Source organism: Rhinoraja longicauda, chromosome 2 (genome assembly GCF_053455715.1).
Source record: "Rhinoraja longicauda isolate Sanriku21f chromosome 2, sRhiLon1.1, whole genome shotgun sequence".
NCBI classification, from domain to species: domain Eukaryota; kingdom Metazoa; phylum Chordata; class Chondrichthyes; order Rajiformes; family Arhynchobatidae; genus Rhinoraja; species Rhinoraja longicauda.
Genome location: NC_135954.1, coordinates 93,384,290 through 93,404,618, shown reverse-complemented (window position 1 = coordinate 93,404,618; position 20,329 = coordinate 93,384,290). Strand labels below are relative to the sequence as shown.

The window sequence follows — 20,329 nt, the reverse complement described above, 5'->3', positions numbered from 1 at the left end:
GCCCCTCGTTCCATACATCCATCATCCTTTATGTAAAAAAGTTACTCCTCATAGAAACATAGAAACATACAAATGAGGTGCAGGAGGAGGCCATTTAGCCCTTCGAGCTAGCACCGCCATTCAATGTGATCATGGCTGATCATCCAAAATCAGTATCCCGTTCCTGCTTTCTCCCCATATCCCTTGATTCCGTTAGCCCTAAGAGCTCTATCTAACTCTCTCTTGAATACATCCAGTTAATTGGTCTCCACTGCCTTCTGAGGCAGAGAATTCCACAGATTCACAACTGGCTGGGTGTAAAAGATTTTCCTCATCTTAGTCCTAAATGGCCTACCCCTTATTCTTAAACTGTTACCCCTGGTTCTGGACTCCCCCAACATCGGGAATATTTTCCCTGCATCTAGCCTGTCCAATCCCTTAAGAATGTTATATGTTTCTATAAGATCCCCTCCCATCCTAAATTCCAGTGAATATAAGCCCAGTCGGTCCATTCTTTCATCAGTACCACCATCCTGGGAATTAACCTGGTGAACCTATGCTCCACTCCCTCAATAGCAAGAATGTCCTTCCTCAAATTAGGAGACCAGAACTGCACACAATACTCCCGATGTGGTTTCACCAGGGCCCTGTAGAACTGCAGTTGGACCTTCCTGCTCCCTTACTCAAATCTTCTCGCTATGAAGGCCAACATGTCATTTACTTTCTTTACTGCCTGTTGTATCTGCATGCTTACTTTCAGTGACTGATGTGCAAGGACACCCAGGTCTCATTGCACCTCCCCTTTTCCTAATCTGACACCATTCAGATAATAATCTGCCTTCTTGTTCTTGCCACCTAAGTGGATAACCTCACATTTATCCACATTATACTGCATCTGCCATGCTTCTGCACACTCACCCAACCTATCCAAGCCACCCTGCAGCATCCTCCTCGCAGCTCACACTGCCACCCAGCTTTGTGTCATCCACAAACTTGGAGATGTTACATATAATTCCTTCGTCTCAATCGTCAATATATATTGTAAATAACTGGTGTTCCAGCATTGAGCCTTGCGGCACCCCACCAGTCACTGCCTGCCATTTTAAAAAGGACCCGTTAATTCATCCTCTTTGCTTCTTGTCTGCCAACCAGTTCTCTGTCCATGTCAATACCCTACCCACAATACCATGTGCTCTGATTTTGCACTGCCTCAGATTCCTATAAAATCTTTCCCCCCTTCACCATAAACATATGTCCTCTGGTTCTCGATTCCCCGACTCTGGGCAAGAGACTCCGTGCATCTACCCGATCTATTCCTCTTATGATTTTGTACACCTCTCTAAGCTCACCCCTCATTTTCCTGTGCTCTGGGGAGCGGAGTCCCAGCCTGCTCAACCTCTCTTTCCCTGTACTACTGAGCACCACCTCAAAACCATTACTGAATCACTCCCGCACGGTTCAGGCCTTTCGTTTTTATGATGGTATTTAATTCCTCATGCTGTAAAGAACAAACACGACATTAACTTTTAGAGCTCTTAAGTACCAGTTACAAGACGTACCTCCATCAAAGCTGCCGTCGCCCAGGGTAATAAAGCAAAATTAAAAGGCATTAATAGTCTGTCATCAGGCGTGACATAAATCAGGAGTGCCAGAGCTCTTTGCTGTGGGAATGTGCTCGACTGCAGCTGGGCAGAGTGCTGCACAACACAGGCACAACTTGCATTGGTATAGTCAAAGGTGCAACTTCAGCACCACTGCATTTAATGGCACCTTTATTTTAGCTTAGTTTTAGTTTCAGTGATATTTTAGGGACTGCACGGTGGCACAGCGGTAGAGTTGCTGCCTGACAGCGCCAGACACCCGGGTTCCATCCTGACTATGAGTGCATTCTCCCTGTGACTGCATGAGTCTACTCCGGGTGCTCCGGTTTCCTCCAACACTCCGGGTGATCGATGATCCATGTGGTCTCGGCGGGCTGAAGGGCCTATTTCTCCACTATATCTCTAAACTAGGGTGGCATGGTGGCATAATAGTAGAGCTGCTGCCTTACAGCGCCAGATACCCTGGTTCGATTCCGACCACGGGTGCTGTCTGTCTGTCTTCAGTTTGTACATTCTTCCTGTGACCGTGTGGGTTTTCTCCGGGTGCTCCAGTTTCCTTCCACACCCCAAAGACATTCAGATTTTTATAGATTTTTAATTGGCTTCTATTAATTGTAAATTGTCCCCAGTGTATAGGATAGTGTGCAGGGTTATCGCTGGTGGCGTGGACTCGATGGGCCGAAGGGCCTGCTTCTGCACTGTATCTCTAAAGTCTAAAGTAAGGAGTTAGCGCAGAAATGGGCCTTTGGCTCACCATGTTCGCGCTGACCAGCGATGACCCCGTATATTAGCACTATCCCAACTAACCTGAAGCTCTCTGCCATTTTCACTGGCACCACCATTGATGCTGATTGTGGCAGGTGCTCCACCTCTCTTCCTGAACATGAAGGGTGGTGGGTGTATGGAACGAGCTGCCAGAAGAGGTAGTTGAGGCAGGTACTATCGCAACATTTAAGAAGCAATTAAACAGGTACCTGGATAAGACAGCTCAGAGGGATATGGGCCAAATGCAGGCAAGTGAGACTAGTGTAATTGGGGCATGTTGGTCAGTGTGGGCACGTTGAGCTGAAGGGCCTGTTTCCACGCTGTATGGCAGAGTCTATGAATGGCGTCTCCAAGAAGAATGGAACTTGCAATACAGGCAGCGTGGGGAAGGGGAGTAAAATGTGGCACCTTATGTCGGGCCGGGACGGGACGAGGCGGGGCGGGACGAGGCGGGGCGAGGCGAGACGAGACAAGACAAGACATCTGGTGGCAAGCAGTGTGGCAGTGGTAGAGTGTTCGAGACCAAGGTTCGATCCTGACTATTTTTGCACGGTTTTTGTACGTTCTCCCTGTGACTGTGTGGGTTTTCTCTGGGTGCTCTGGTTTCCTCCCACACGCCAAAGGTGTTTGAAGATTGGCTTCTGTAAATTGTGTGAGATAAAACTAATATACGGGGTGGTTATTGACTGGCGTGGATTCGGTGGGCCGAAGGGCCTTTCCACGCTGTACCTCTAAACTAAGCACGTGGGTCTAAAAGATTGATGTGTACACATCTGGGGAAAGAAAGTGATTTTGGCCTGTGTTTTGTATAAGCTGTGTGTGTGTGTATTAAATACTGTGTTCAGTTGTTTGTGTGGGGATTGTGCACTGAATGTTGTGTGGGAGAGTGTGCAGCATATCACATGTGGTGTGGAGAGTGTGCTGCATGTCACGTGTGGTGTGGAGAGTGCTGCATGTCACATGTGGAAAACATGTCTGGTGTGGAGAGCGTGTCTGGTGTGGAGAGCATGCTGCATGTCACGTATGATGTGGAGAGCGTGCTGCATGTCACATGTGGTGTGGAGAGTGCTACATGTCATGTGGATAGCATGTGTGGTGTGGAGGGCATGTGTGGTGTGGAGGGCATGTCTGGTGTGGAGTGTGCTGCATGTCACATGTCACATGTGGTGTGGAGAGTATACTGCATGTCATGTGTGGACTGTCTGGTGTGGAGAGCGTGCTGCGTGTGTGTGGAGAGGAGAGTGTGCTGTATTTGGTGTGTGGAGAGCATGTCTGGTGTGGAGACCGTGCTGTATGTTGCGTGGAGAGCGTGCTGCATGTTGTGTGTAGAGAGGAGAGCGTGCTGTATGTTGCGTGGGGAACGTGCTGTATGTTGCATGTTGCGTGCAGAGCATGCTGTATGTCACGTGTAGAGAGCGTGCTGTATGTCACGTGTAGAGAGCGTGCTGTATGTTGCGTGGGAAGCGTGCAGTATGTCACGTGTGGGGAGCGTGCTGTATGTCACGTGTAGCGAGCGTGCTGTATGTTGCATGGAGAACGTGTTGCATGTTGCGTGCAGAGCGTGCTGTATGCCTTGTACTCAGTCTGGGGTGAGCTGCATGTTCCATGTGTTTGGTGTGTAATGCTGCATGTTAAACCCTGCGTTAAGTACCGTGTGATCCGTGTTATATGGTTTGTGCTGCCCTCAGTCTTCCCCCTCGGCCTGTGCTGTGCTATTGCTCAGCTACTGCTTAGTGTGTTGATGAATTGACAGTGAGGTTCACAGTGTGGAACTGTGTCGCCCAGCTCTGTGGGATTTGCACGTTACCCAGCATTGGGGCAGGTTCTTTAAATATATCAAAATCAACAAAAAATAGCAATACTGGAAACATGAAATCAAAGTGGAACTTTCTGGAATCGCTCAGCAGGTCAGTAAGCATGCGTGGAACGAGAAACATTTTTTTTCTTTAAATATCTGTCCCTGCAAAAGGACAGTGAAGACCTTGGAAAACAAATAAAACTCTGCCCAGAACTACACACACTCCACTAAATGCAGTCTAACCAATATTGAGTACAAATTGTCAAACTTCATTGGATATCAGAATGGAGATGAGGGGGGGATGTCTTTAGCCAGAGGGTGGTCAATCTGTGGAATTCACTGCCACAGATGGCGGTGGAAGCCAAGTCATTAGGTATTTTTAAAGTGAAGATTGACAGGTTCTTGATTAGGAAGGACGTCAAAGGTTACGGGGAGAAAACAGGAGAATGGGGTTGAGAGGTTCAAAATGATCAGCCAGGATCGAATGTTGGAGCAGCCTTGATGGGCCAAAAGATAGTAAGCAAATAATCCATGTGCTTATATCATAAGATCATAGGGCACAGGGGCAGAATTAGGGCCTAGTTCTGCACCTATGTCTTATCTTATGATTACACAGATGGATTATCAGCTTACTAGTAACGGAATGAAGGTCATAAGTGATAGAAGCAGAATTAGGCCATTTAGCCCATCAGGTCTGTTTCGTCATTCAATCATGGCTGATCTATCTCTCCCTCCGAACCCCATTCTCCTGCCTTCTGCCCATAACCTCTGACACTCCTACTAATCAAGAATGGAGGCCAGCCATGGTCTTAAGGAGGAGGGTGGGGTGGGGTTAAGAGTCATACAGCATGGAAACAGGCCCTTCAGCCTAACTTGCCCAAACCGACCAAAATGTCCCATCTACATTTAGCCCACCTGTCTGCATTTGGCCCATATCCCTCTAAACCTATCCTATCCATGTATCTATCTCAATGTTTCTTAAACATTGCGATAGTACCTGCCTCAACTACCTCCTCCGGCAGCTCGTTCCATACTCCCACCACCCTTTGTGTGGAAAAAGTTACCCATGGGTTCCTATTAAATCTTTTTTCCCCCTCACCTTAAACCTATGTCCTCTGGTTCTTGATTGTTCCACTCTGGGCAAGAGACTCTGTGCGTTTACCTGATCTATTCCTCTCATGATCTTGAACACTTCTATAAAATCACCCCTCATCCTCCTGCGTTTCAAGGAATCGAGTCCTAGCCTGCTCAACCTCACCCTATAGCTCAGGCCCTCGAGTCCTGGCAACATCCTCGCAAATCTTCTCTGCACCCTTTTCAGGGTTCTAATGTAACTAATCAATACCTGACTGCTGTTTGACATTTTTTTAAATCACTTGCATAGTACCTTTTAATATCCTCAAAACATTACAAAAGTATTTCACTGGCTGCAAAGTGTTTTATTACAGAGGAAATACAATGGTACGGGTATTGAGCATAAGAATCAGGAAGTCAAGTTGTAGCTTTATAAGACTTTGGTGAAGCTGTATTTAGAGTATTGCGTGCAGTTCTGGTCGCCCGACTGGAAGGATGCAGAGGCTTTGGAGAGCGTGCATAAGAGGTTTACCAGATGTTGCCTGGATTAGAGGGCATTTGCTATAAGGAGAGGTTAGACATACTTGGATTGCTTTCTCTGGAGTGTTGGAAGCTGAGGGGAGACCCGATAGAAGTATTTAAAATAATGAGAGACATAGATGGTCAGAACTGTTTTCCCAGAGTGGCGATGTCAAAGGCTAGAGGGCGCAGCTTTAAGGTCAGAGGGAGAAAGTTCAAAGGGGATTCGCTGGGTAAGTTTTGTAACAGAGTGTGGCCAGGATGGTTTGGGTCTTTGATGATGCTGGCTGCCTTTTTGAGACTGTGCCTCCTATAGATCCCTTTGATGATGGGGAGGTCAGTGTTCACCTCTCTCTGTGATCCCCTTGTTTCCTGGGTGATTCCAAGCCGTGATGCAACCACTCAAAAATGCTCTCTACTGCACACCTGTAGAACTTCAAGACTGTACTCGTTGACATAACGAATCTCCTCAATCTTCTAAAGAAGTAGAGATGTTGATGTGCCTTAAGTAAGTTCATGTCATAGGAGCAAACGTTAGGCTGTTCGGCCCATCGAGACTACTCTGCCATACAATCATGGCCGATCTTTCTTTCCCTCTCAACCCCATTCTCCTGCCTTCTCCCCATAACCTGTGACACCCTTCTTTATGATTGCATCGATGTGCTGGGGCCAGGCCAAATCATCAGAGATATGCACGCCCAGAAACTTGATGTTGTTGTCTCTCTCCACCACCAACCTGTTGATGAAGGCAGGTATGTGGATCCATGCTGAAACTGTATAAAGCACTCGTTAGAACGTGGCCTGGAGTTCTTGTGGCCATAATGAAACGATGATGTGGTTGCATTGAGAAGTGGGGGACCTTTAATTGCAAGGAAAGATTGCCTTGTTTGAGAACAGAAAAGGCTAGAGAGGAAATGTAATTTTGGAGCACGGACGTACAAAAGACTGAGTGAACATGTCACACCATTTATCTTGAACAGAGAAGTTGAGAGCTCAGGGGCATAGATTTAAGTTATTAGCAGAAAGATAAGACAGTTACATATAGAGCAAAGGGCGGCACGGTGGCGCAGAGGTAGAGTTGCTGCCTCACAGTGCCAGAGATCGGGGATCAATCCTGACTATGGGTGCTGTCAGTATGGAGTTTATATGTTCTCACTGTGACCGCATGGGTTTTCTCCGTGTGCTCTGGTTTCCCCCCACACTCCAAAAACGTACAGGTTTGTGGGCTAATTGGCTTCAATTTAAAAAAATTGTCAATTGTCTCTAGTGTGTAGGGTAGTAAATAGTGTATGGGGATCGTTGGTCAGTGTGGACTCGTTAGACTGTTTCCACTCTGTATCTCTAAACTATAAGAAAACACCTGATTGAAAGGCGTGGATTTCAGACAAGGAGGTGGTGCAGAAGCAAGTGAATGCTAGAAAGATGGCCCCCAAGTCAGGCCAATCAATCTCTGCGTGCTGGTCCCAGAGGTGGATCTGCAATCACGCATTACAATCGCGCCACTCTTTTAATCCTCTACTCCAACAGATCTTACCCTAAACATTATTCCCTTTATCCTGTATCTGTACAGTGTGGATGGTTTGATCATAATCATGTACAGTCTTCCCACTGACTGGTTAGCACACACCAACAAAAGCTTTCCACTGTACCTCGGTACAGGTAACAATCAACTAAACCAAACTAAGCTGAAGTTAAAGATCAGCCATGATCTTATTGAACCGTGGAACAGGCATGAGAGTCTAAACCATCCCTATCCATGTACCTGTCAAAATATCTTTTAAACCTGTTAATTGTACCTGCTCCTTCAGTCCTTCAGCTCATTCCACATACTTCATTAGATCAGATAGGTACTTCTAGGCTGGCATACGAAGTGGGTCAAATGGTCTGCACCACGCATGTACATTATTCTATCATACTAAGTTAACATTAGTAAGATAAGCAGGTGTGACATTAAATTATTCTTATCACCAAACTAATATATGGATAGCTACTTCATATAAACATCCCCCTGCCTCTTCTGTGACAGGGTGGGTCATGAGTGTATGAAGGTCATGTGTGTGGGTGATGGAGGCAGACGCTGGATAAGGGAGAGTAAGAAGTACAGGGGGAGGGGGGGGGGTTCTTACCTTCCGCTGCGGGAAGCGCGTTCGGGGCACGGTGGTTGAAGGATCTGATCCGAAACGTCACCTATTCCTTTTTCTCCAGGGATGCTGCCTGACCCACTGAGCTACTCCGGCACTTTGTGTCTATCTTTGGTGTAAACCAGCGTCTGCAATTCCTTCCTGCACGAAATGGCGCCAAAACCTGACGACTCGCATGTGATCCCAGTGGGCTGTTTCTGTGTTTAACCGTATTCATGTACGGCAATAATCCCACTGATCTGTATGCAAAAAAAGGAATCTCACCGTGCCTTGGTACACGCGATATCGAAGAACCATTGAACAATCGATGGTCGGTGTGGACTCGGTGGGCCTCAGTGGACTTGACGGGACTGTGTTCATGCTATATCTCTAAACAAAAAGAAAGGCAGTGTCTTACTCTGTCACTGGCCTGGACTTCATATGGCACCTACAGAGAAATCTTACCGCACGATTTTGTGAGGCATTAACAATAAGAAACTTCCATCAGATCATCCATGACTGTGGGAAGGGATTATTCCGTGCCAGCTACATTAGAACATCTTAATTAGTCCCTCTTCATGTAGTCTGCTTCTATCAAAGCTCCTTTAGAAGATAAATTTACTACATAATTAAAATGCCTGTTAAATCACTCTACTCACTGGTTTAAGACCTAACCTGATCACTGCTCCCTGCTGTTTCAAAGTAGTTTCTGAGTACTATGAACAAGACATTGACAGCTTGCCTTCAAACCCATTTCCCTTTGCAGTCCTAGTCCATATAATTGGATCGATTGCTGGTACAGGCCCTTTGGCCTATCGTTTCTGTCTTGACCACTAATCACCTGTTCACACTCATTTACTTTAGTTTAGAGGTACAGTTTAGTTTAGAGAATGCGCATAAACAGACCCTTCGGTCCACTGAATCCATACTGACCAGCGATCACCCCGTACACTAACACCAGTGACCATTTCCAATCTTTACCGAAGCCAATTAGCCTACAAATCTGGGCGTATTTGGAATGTGGGAGCATACCGAAGCACCCGGAGAAACTCCACGCTGTCAGAGGGAGAATGTACAAACACTGTACAGAGCAGCACTGGTCGTCAGGAAGTTTTCATGATGTATAATTCTGTGACTATCTAGATACTTCTTAACCATTAATCGTCAAAACTTAATTAATTAATGGTCCTGACCCACCCACTACCTCATTGGAGTCCCTCGGACTATCTTTAATCAGACTTTACTGGACTTTATCTTGCAGTAAACACTCTTCCCTTTATCCTATCTTTGTACACTGTGGACAGCTCAATTGTGATCATGTATAGTCTTTCCATTTACTGGTTGGCACGCGACAAAAGGCTTTTCACTGTACCCCGCCCGGTACATGTGACAATAAACAAAACCAAATTGTGTTGCACTTACCTAAGGCATTAAAATATTATGCTGATTCTTCAGGATATCATTTAGAAAATTACTAGACCAAGTGGCCCAAACCTCTCCTGCATTGGTGCAGCACCCTCTCCTCCCCCCCCCTCTCTCTCTGCCCCCTCCCCCTTCCTCCCCCTCCCTCCACCACCCTTCCCCATCCCCCTCCCCCTCTTCCCCTCTCCCCCCCCCCCCCCCACTCCATCCCCCTCAACCCCCCTTATCCTCCTCCCCCTCCCTCCCTCCCTAGGAGATAGATTTAAACTTTAAAATGTGAATAACTTTAAAAATATAACACTGATTTCAATGAAATTTCTTCCATTAGCACCAAAGGGATGACAGTTAGTAAGGTGGGCCTAAAATTGTCGCGCTATCATGTGCCATTTTGGCTGTAGTTCAGGAACAAACAAACGAACAAACGAGAGTTTTAGTATATAGATGCATTGCCTTCTGGAAGAATAGCAACTGTGCTTAGAGAACTGCGTATTAATTCAGTGGTGTGTGAGTTGTAGAGCTCCCATGACCAATAGCACAATCTCAATGTGCTATTCCATAGATGTGCGAACAGTACAGCACAGGAACAGGCCCTTCAGCCCACAAGGTTGGTGGTGAACATGATGCCCAGACTATCACTTATCTGCCTGCACATAACCCATATCCCTCCAAGGGACGGCACAGTGGCGTTGCTGTCTTTAACAGCTCCAGAGCCAGAACCAGCGTAGTTGGATCCTGACTATGAATGCTGTCTGTACGGAGTTTGTACGTTCTCTCAATGACCGCATGGTTTTTCTCCGGGTGCTCCAGTTTCCTCCCACACTCCAAAGACGTGCAGGTTTGTAGGTTAATTGGCTTTGATAATGATTGTAAATTGTCCCTAGCAAGTTGGATAGTCTACAGGGATCGCTGGTCGGCCACGGACTCGGTGGGCCGAAGGGCCTGTTTCCACTGTATCTCCAAACTAAACAAAACTGCAAACCTGCACGTCTTTGGGATGTGGCAGGAAACCGGAGCACCTGGAGGAAACCCACGCGGTCGCAGGGAGAATGTGCAAACTCCGAGGTCAGGATCGAACCCGACTCTCTGCCACTGCAAGGCAGCAGTTCTACCACTGTGCCACCGTTCCTACAGCTAGTGGGATCTTGCTGTGCGTGACATGACAGGCCAGTTGCCCGTGGCACAGATGTGAATGCGTCGTAACTCAAGGTTCACTGAAGCAATCTGATATTGGGAGAGCATTCACACAGTAAATGATCCAACCTCGCTGCACGTTGTAGCATTTCAGGCCACGGAAAGGCACAGAATCGTACAGCGTGGAAACAAGCCCTTCAGCCCGACTCATCCGTGCCGACCAAGATATTCTTCCAAACACAAAGTGCTGGAGTAACTCAGTGGGTCAGACAGCAACCCTGAATAGGTGACGTTTTGGGATGGGGTATTTCTTCAGACTCAAGCACTCTGGTTGGTGAGAGCTCAGTTGAGTAGCTGTTATCAGGCAACTGAACTGTCATCTCACCAGCGAGAGTGCGGTCCCAACCTCCCATCTACCTCATTCCAGACATTTGAATTATCTTTTATTTGACTTTATCTTGCACTCAATGTTGTGCCCTTGATCCTGTATCTGCACACTGTAGACAGTTTGATTGTAACCACCTATAGTTTTTTCTTTGACTGGATAGCACGCAACAAAAATGCTTTTCACTGTACCTCGCTGCACGTGACAATAATACGCTAAACTAAACTAAAGGGTCCCGTCCCAAATCGTCACTGCACCTAGTCTGCATGTGTCTCCACCCCCCCTCAATAACACAGTGACACTTCAGCCACATCTGAAATAGCCCCACAAACTATTCAGTCCAGGGGCAATTGGGGACAGATTAAAAACACTAGCCCTACCAAAGAATGAGTAAAAAGATCAAAGTCCATGGCTTGCATGAATTTCCATATCATATTGGATCGCACAAAGAAGAGCACAATTGGTCATTTGATGGAGTGCTAAAGTTTACCTAATGTCAACTCATTGGGGCCCACTTTGAATTATAGGTAATGGATGAAAGAGTGACTAATATCAATCAGCAAACTGGGAGATTTTTGCATTAAAGAAAGTGTCAGGACCAATTACTGAAAAGAGCTGTTATATTTCTTTTGTTATATAATATTTATTTTGTTGTCAATGGTCCTCTGGAGTTGGTGTGTGCCACTGCAATGCATGATGTCATGATTTATGCGGTGTGGTGATAAATCCCCATCAGTGGGGTTAATCAGATGAACACAAATGAGGCTCAAGGGGGTTAATTCATCAGTACTTGTCTCTACTCTGCCTGCTATTATAACCTTGCCCCGTTCAAGTAACCAATGTTTATCAGAGTGCGACGTACATGAATTCTTACAAATGGATATCCAAAGAAATGATGTGCAGATTGCATCAGGGGGTTGCATGCAGAAAGAAATCAGAGCGCTATCATCGAGAGCGACGAATGGAATAAGCTCATGGACACGCAGGCAGTGGAGGGATGTGGATTATGTGCAGGCAGAGAAGGGTAAGCTGTCAAAGGTTATGGAAAGAAGGCAAGAGACTGGGGTTGAGAGGGAAAGGTGGATCAGCCATGATGGAATGGCAGAGCAGACTCGATGGACTGAATGGCCTCATTCTGCTCCTATGTCTTATGTTTGACTCTATGATTCTATCTTTGAGAGTGATTGAAGCAAATACATAGTGGCATTTAAAAGATTTGGGCTTGAGTTTAGGTTATTGTCACGTGCATTGAGGTTCAGTGAAAGACTTTTGTTGAGTGCTAACCAGTCAGCAGAAAGACAATACATGATTACAATTGAGCCATCTACAGTGTACAAATACATGATAAAGGGAATAACATTTAGTGCAAGATAAAGTCCAGTAAGGTCCGATTATGATAGTCAGAGGATTTTCAAGAAGATAGATAGTAAACTTTGGATCGGCATAATTAGATATGCAGGAAATGAATTTCATTGTTCCGTTTCGGGACATGACAATAAAACACTCTTGGCTCTCTTGCATCTTGGAAGGATATGGGTTATGTTCAGGCAGATAAGTGATGGTCTGGGTATCATGTTTGCAACAGACATTATGGGCTGAAGGGCCTGTTTCTGTGCTGTACTGTTCTATGTTCTATGGAACAGCATATTGGGATGGGGCAATCTGTGCAAGAGTCAAGAGTGTTTATAGTGCCCCTATCCCACTTTCTCATCCTGTAGGGGGTGGATGAGAAAGTGGGATAGCACCAAACTAGTGAGAATGATAGTCGGCATGAAGTCGAAGGGCCTGCTTCCAATGCTGTATCTTTCAACCAATCAATGACGACATCCTTCCCCTGGGCTTTGAACCAGGAGACTGTACGATGGTGGAAGTGAAGACACATTTGCATCCAGCGTACAATAGATTCCTTTTGAAGTGGTGCGATGAGCACTTGAGGGGCTGTGATTTCCACAAGAGGGTGCTGCTTGTAATCAAGCTGGCCGTGTACAGACCCAACACCCACCGCAACGCAGAGCCAGGCAGCATGACCCTAATGTAATAAAAAGCAACTGGCAGAAGCTGGTTGATATGGTGGTGTAGCGGTAGAGCTGCTGCTTTACAGCACCAGAGACCCGGGTTCGATCCTGACTATGGGTGCTGATTGTACAGCTAGTATGTTCTCTCCATGACCTGCGTTGCGTGGGTTTTCTCCGGGTGCTCCGGTTTCCTCCCGTGCTCCAAAGGCGGACAAGTTTGTAGGTTAATTGGCTTGGTATAATTGTAAATTGTCCCTAATGTGTAGGCTCGTGTTAGTATGTGGGGATTGCTGGTCGGTGCGGACTCAGTGAGCCCAAGGGCCTGTTTCTGCGCTGTATCTCCAAATCTATAAGTAAAACAGACACAAAATGCTGGAGTAACTCAGCGGGTCAGGCAACATCTCTGGAGAGCATGGGTATGTGATGTATCTTCAGACTGATAGTAGGTGGAAGGGGGGAGGGACTGGAAGCAAGATGTACCAACACGAATCAGGGCTGGCAACAGATAACCTCAGGCAGGGAGGCCAATTGTTGGCGAGGGACAGTATGAACCCAAGATTAATTGGTCTTTATAAGTTGCCCCTAGTGTGTAGGGAGAGGATGGGAAAGTGGGATAACGTCAACAGGTGATTGGCATGGACCGAAGGGCCTGTTTTCATGCTGTATACCAAACTAAACTAAACTAAACCTACAAACCCACATGGCTTGGGGATGTGGGAAGAAAAGTGCTGGAGTAACTCAATGGATCAGGCAGCATCTCTGGAGAACATAGATAGTTTAGAGATAAAGTGTGAAAACAGGCCCTTTGGCCCACTGAATCTGTACCGATCATCGAACACCCATTCACACTAATTTAATGTTATTTCACTTTCTCATCCACTCTCTACACACTGGGGCAATTGACAGAAGCTGATTAACCTGCACATCTTTGGGATGTGGGAGGAACCTGGAGCAACCAGAGAAACCCCTTGCGGTCACAGAAAGAACGTACAAACTCTGTACAGACAGCACCCGAGGTCAGGATCAAACCGGGGTCTTTGGCGCTGTTAAGGGCTTGTCCCAGTTAGGCGATTTTAAGGCGACTGCCGGCGACTAGGCTGTCACCGAACGTTTGCCCGGGTGTCGCGGGCATGATCGTGAGGAGTCTTCAATGAATCGTAGCGGATCTCGGCGCTGGAACGGATTTACGAACGTAGCGGATTTACCTGCTGGAAATTTCTCGGCGACAGCTGGCTTGTCGCCAGGTATCGTAGCTTATTGCGGGCGCTGTCGCATGCTGTCCCCAGGTTTGCTAGGTTGTTGCAGATGCATTTAGAAGCACGTAATATTAAATTTAAAAAAGGCATTTGAAGATACCAGAAGATAGTTTTGTTTAACCAATTTATTTACCGTCAGGACATTTGACAGGTAGATTGGAGGCCACAGTTTGACGGTCAGGTAAGCGTGGGAATTTCGCGATGTTTCCGAAGACGGTGTATTATCTTAGCCAGGTGCTAGTTTCACAAAAAAAGTAACTTGTATCGGCCTGACTTGGCATTGTCGTGGTCATTGTCGTAGGGTAAAAGAAAATGTTGGCGATCTGCTACGACTTTGACAGTCGCCAGCAGTCGCCTTAAAAATCGCGTAACTGGAACAGGCCCTTTAGGCAGCAGGTCTACCAGCTGTGCCATTGTGACGCACTACAATAAATAAAAGTCGCATTTCCATTTCTCTGGCACCTTTCAAAAGGAAGAAACTGAAGTGGTTCAAGGATCAGGCCTTCATACAGTAGGCCCTTACCTGGCCTTGCGGCCTCTGGCTCGAGTTTAATCTCTCAGTGCTAGCGATGCTCTTGCTGTTTCAAGTGGCTTTATTGAATTTTCAGCTGCACACACGGAAGCAAAATTGTGAAATCAGTACTTTTGAAAGCAAATATTGAACCTTGATGTGTGACTCTCATGAAGAATCGATTGGGTTCACACAGGCATGGAAACTGTTCCCACAACAGATCGGTCCCCGGGCATGGTAGCTGGGTTATGTTGGGGGAGCAGGCAACCTGGCACGTCCTAACAGGATCTGACAGTAGCAATCACTCTCCCAATAACATTTCATCTCAGGCTCAATCATGACCTTGTGTGGAAACAATTAAATATTTATTGACAATGAATTAAACCACTCACCCCACCTCCAGTGCCAAACCGTTTAAAGAGAACAGCTCTATTAATGTGTGTAAAATCATGAGAGGAAAAGATCGGGTAGACACATGGTCTCTTGGGCAGAGTACAGGAATCAAGCACCAGAGGACATAGGTTTAAGGTGAGGGGGGAAAGATTTTATAGGAATCTGAGGGGTAACATTTTCACGCAAAGGGTGGTGGGCGTATGGAATGTGTTACTGGTTCACTTGCATCTCCTCCAACCTCATCTACTGCCTCCAGTGTTCCAGGTGTGGGCTCCTATATATCAGCGAGACCAAGCTCAGACTGGGCAAGCATATTGCTGATCACATTCGCTCAGTCCGCCAAGGCCTACTGGATCTCCCGGTTGCTGACCATTTTAACTCTCTTTCCCATTCCCACACTGACCTTTCTGTCCTGGGCCTCCTTCACTGTCAGAGTGAGGCCACATGCAAACTGGAGGAACTGCACCTCGTATTCCGCTTGAGTTGCTTACAACCCAGCGGTGTCAACGTTGAATTCTCCAACTTTAGGTCACACGCCTACCCCTTCACCCCACCTTCTCTACTCTATGCCCCCTCCTCCCACTATCCCGCTCCTCCCCCCCCCTCTCCCCATCCCCTCTGTCCCCTCCCATTGCATATACATTTCACTCGTCTTCTCTCCTTATCCGATACCCGACAATTAACCTGCAATCAACCCTTTATCCCTCTCCCTGTGCTCCACCTGGACTCACACCTATTTCTCCTCTTCCACCTCCCCCTCCATCTACATTCCTTCATCTGGCTTCACAATTGCAACTCCTCAACCCTTTTTGTCTCACACCTTCTGTCTTTTCATCCCTGCCCTTTGTCCAACCATCTGCCAATCAACCCCCCTCCCTCATCTGTGTAGTTTAGTTTAGTTTAGTTTAGTTTAGCGATACAGCGCGGAAACAGGCCCTTCGGCCCACCGTGTCCGTGCCGACCAGCGATCCCCACACGTTAGCACCATCCTACACACGAGGGACAATTTTACCAAGCCAATTAACCTACAAACCTGTACGTCTTTGGAGTGCGGGAGGAAACCTAAGGTCTTGGAGAAAACCCATGTGGTCACGGGGAGAACGTACAAACTCTGTACAGGCAGCACCCGTAGACAGGATCGAACTCGGGTCTTTGGTGCTGTAAGGCAGCAACTCTACCGCTGTGCCACCGTGCGTTCACCTATTACCTGCCACACTTTGTCCTGCCCCTTCCCTCACCAAGCTTCCTCCCCCCTTACAATCAGTCTGAAGAAATGTCTCCGGTGTTGCTACCTAACCCCCTCAGTTACTCCAGCACATTGTGTCTTGTTTTGTTGTTGTAAACCAGCAGTTTCTAGTTTCTACATAATAGGGCTAAACGTTTTACACATAGAACATCGAATGAATAAAAACTAGTCAGATAAATAGACACGGGTAGATTGACAATTTGAATAAATAAACTGCGAGGCAAATAAGTATTAAATAGATGTGCCACAATATAAATAGATAAACATGGGATTAGATGGAGATGTGCACAGAGAGGCAGATGAGGAACCATCGATTGGTTCCAGAACCTGCTGGATCATCCGCTTTGCCGAACCAACACAGGTCATGGCCTTGGGGGGATGGGGATACCGGCGTGGGCCGGGGTTCCAGAGCTCGAGCCGCAGGGGGAAAAATCGACCCGCCGATCGGCCGCAGAAGTGCCAATGACGTTGCGATCAGCAGCCTCACGCGGCCCAGTTTTGGGGAGAGCTTCCATGGGGGATTTCAAATGCGCTCTTGAAATTTTGTCCGCACCACCACTTGCCAGAAAATCGCTGGTGGAGCTGTGCAAGAAACTGAAGGTGCAGGACTAGAGGTCATAGCCTCAGAATTAAAGGACGTTCCTTTAAGAAGGAGATGAGGAAGAATTTCTTTAGTCAGAGGGTGGTGAATCTGTGTAATTCTTTGCCACCGAAGGCAGTGGAGGCCAAGTCAATGGATATTTTTACGGCATAGACAGATAGAATCTTGATTAGTACAGGTATCATAGGTTATGGGGAGAAGGCAGGACAATGGGGTTCGGAGGGAAAGATAGATCAGCCGGCGGATTGAATGGCGGAGTGGACTTGATGGGCCGAATGGCCCAATTCTGCTCCGATCGCTTATGACCTTATGATGCTAGAATCCTGAGCAAAATGCAAAGTGCTGGATGAACTCAGGCAGCACCTCTGGAGAGAATGGGCAAGCGGTATTTCGGGTTGCCACCCTTCTTCAGATATATTCCTACCACAGGGTCAGTTACTTTAATGCGACCTGAACGTTGCATGAATTGCGGCAAGGTGCCCTGCAGGTGGGATGCTCGGAGCCAGGGTCAAGGAAGGACAACACTGGTCATCCCGGCCCCAGCACAGGGTCTTGCTTTGTGACTCCACCAGGTCATGAGCTGGAAAAGGTATTGAGTCCGGCCAGCTGTTGCTTGCGGACATCGTAAACAGCAGCTGTACACTTCCGAGTGACTACCTGGGGGAGGTGCGGGCCAACAGCGGAGTTTCACTGTGTGTTTCACACGTTTTCACCTTCTCCACAGCCAACAATGGACCATTGTGGGCTCCACCTTTCCGCAATCGTCGTTGTTTTGCATATCTCTCATTCATTTGTTCTTTGTACCTTTTGCTATCTCTCGTTTCCCTCTCCCCTGCCTCTCAGTATGAAGAAGGGTCTCGGCCCGAAACGTCACCTGTTCCTTCCTCTCCAGAGATGCTGCCTGACCCGCTGAGTTACTCCAGCACTTTGTGTCTATCTTTGGTGTAAACCAGCATCTGCAGTTCCTTCCTACATAAAGAGCTGCCGTTGGGACGTGACGCTCTGTTCTGCCCGCTCGCCCCCACTGCCGTCGATCGGATACGGTTCAGGAATGTGTTCACTCTGTTGGTCCTTGTGGAACTCCTTGGCCACCAAGACCACAGCGTTACTGAGGTTCTCCGCTAAATAAGGGTCCCTGGGAAGGCACACTCAACACCCTGCAGTAACTCAGTGGGTCAGGCAGCATCTCTGAAGAACATGGATAAGTGATCTTTCGGGTCGGGACCAAAGTTCGCCCACATCGACGCCTCTCCTTCCTTAGAAAGACTGAGGAAATCCGGCATGTCTCCAGTGACTCTCAGAAACCAACAGATCCACCATCGAAGGCCAAGTTCCAGCACAGCTTGGTTTGGGAATAGCTCTCCCCAAGAACATAAGAGATTGCCGAGGGGTGTAGATGTAGATGTAGCCCAGTCCATCGCACAGACCACACTTCCCAACCATCAACACCATCCACACTTCACACTGCCTTGGTAAAGCAGCCAATGTAAACAAAGACTTGTCCCAACCCATCATTCCTTCTCCTTGCTCCCGATGAGCAGAAAATACAGAAGCTTGAAAGCGTTCACGACCAGACTCGAGAACAGCTTCTTCCCCTCTGTTATCAGGCATTCTAAGTGGTCCTTCCATAAGCTAGGGTACTGTCCGATTCACCTCTACCCCATTGCGGACATTGGACTTTGTCTCTGGAACTGGTGCACTACAATGCTGAGAACTATATTCTGCACTCTGTATCTTCCCCTTTGCTCCACCTATTGTACTTGAGTTTGGCTTGATTGCATTGATGTATGGTATTATCTGATCTGTTTGGATAGCAAGCAAAACGAAGCTTTTCACTGTACCTCGGTACCCATGCCAATAATAAGCCCACCTACCTACCAACAGGTCTGGAATCGTATACAGTAATCCTCTGTTTTTACGGAGCATTTCATCATGGATTTCGGATATGGTGGACGGACCTACCGAGCTTCATCGCCACGCTGGGCTGCCGACACCACCCCTGGCCCGTACCACCTCCCCTAGCCGCTCCCTCGCCAGCCTCTGCCAGCCTCCACCACCACCACCTGCATTGATGTATTGAGATTTTGGAGCTTTGTCGCCCAGGGCAGGTAAGGCTTTGGTTTTAATGTTTCAGCTGGAAGAAGCCACCTCTGTCAGTGCAGTTGTTGCTCAGCCTAATTGTTACTGTTGGGTCTCTACACATGAAATGCCATATATTACATGCGGTCATAGTGGACAATCAGCAATAACTACCCCCTCGCCTCTATAAGCCATTATAACAAGGGTTTACTGCATAAGTTTAACCTATACATGGTTCTCAAGCTGGCTGGCTCTTAACTTCTCTCTGGTGGACTACCAAGCCAATGGGAGTTGGACAATAAACGCCACTCTCAGCTTGGCGTAGGAAGGAACTGCAGATGCTGGTTTACACCAAAGATAAGACACAAAGTGCTGGAGTAACCCAGGGGGTCAGGCAGCATCTCTGGAGAATAAGAATAGGTGATGTTTCGGGTCGGGACCCTTCTTCCGACCCGTCTTCAGTCTGAAGAATGGTTACAACCCGAAATGTCACCAACCCATGTTCTCCAGAGATGCTGCCTGACCTGCTGGGTTACTCCAGCACTTTGTGCCGCTCGTCATTGACAGCTGCATGCTGCAAACAAAATGAATAATCCCTGCATATTATTTCTTGCAAAACACAAATGATCTCCAGAATGATTTTCTGCCTGAGCTGAACGAGTGGCACATGCAATGAGCAGGGAAAGGCCTTAAACCATTAACATGCGTGTAATTATCACACAGCATGAGCAAGACAGAGAGCAGTAATGGGCTGCAAATTAGTGTTGGCAAATTTAATGTACAAGCACTTAGTGTTCTCATTTCAAGAACTCCCTCTGCTATTTTGATAGTGGCTAAACCTGCTTCAAATAAACAGACCAAACACCTCTGTTGAAATGCTGGGTAGGAATTTGAGATAAGTACCTTCAATGATTTGACAATAATATCATCAAGGGTATTCATTTCAAGCCTGGCAGAGAAGGACATTACCACACTTTACTTTGGGTTGCTGCCGAATATTAATTGAATTTCCTTGTGCTATGCACAACTACTGCAGTGGCCTCAAAATCTCCGACACTCTTTAGACTTTAGAGATACAGCACGGAAACAGGCCCCTCGGCCGACCGTGTCCAAGCTGACCAGCGATCCCCGTACACTAACACCATCCAATACACTAGGCCCAATTTACAATTTTACCTAAGCCAATTAACCTACAAGCCTGTACGTCTTTGGAGTGTGGGAGGAAACTGGAGCACCCGGGGAAAACCCACGCGGTCACAGGGAGAACGTACAGACTCTGTACAGACAGCACCCGCAGTCAGGATCGAACTCGTGTCTCTGGCGCTGTGAGGCAGCAACTCTACTGCTGCGACACCGGGCCGCCCCGAGAACGGTATCTCTTCTCATGCACTCCACAACCTCCTTCATGTGATACTCTGAGCATGCGGGACTGAG

The 20,329-nt window shown here is 47.3% G+C and overlaps 1 protein-coding gene across 1 annotated transcript in view; it reads left to right on the top strand.

Annotated features, from left to right (window-relative positions):
- xylb (xylulokinase homolog (H. influenzae)) overlaps positions 1-18,738 on the top strand; it is a 219,325-nt gene extending 200,587 nt beyond the window's left edge. Inside the window, exon 20 of the mRNA XM_078424322.1 lies at positions 18,701-18,738. Coding sequence (XP_078280448.1) covers positions 18,701-18,721 — 21 coding nt within the window. The 3' untranslated portion in view covers positions 18,722-18,738. The remainder of the gene's footprint in view (positions 1-18,700) is intronic.
- The last annotated feature ends 1,591 nt before the right edge of the window (positions 18,739-20,329 follow it).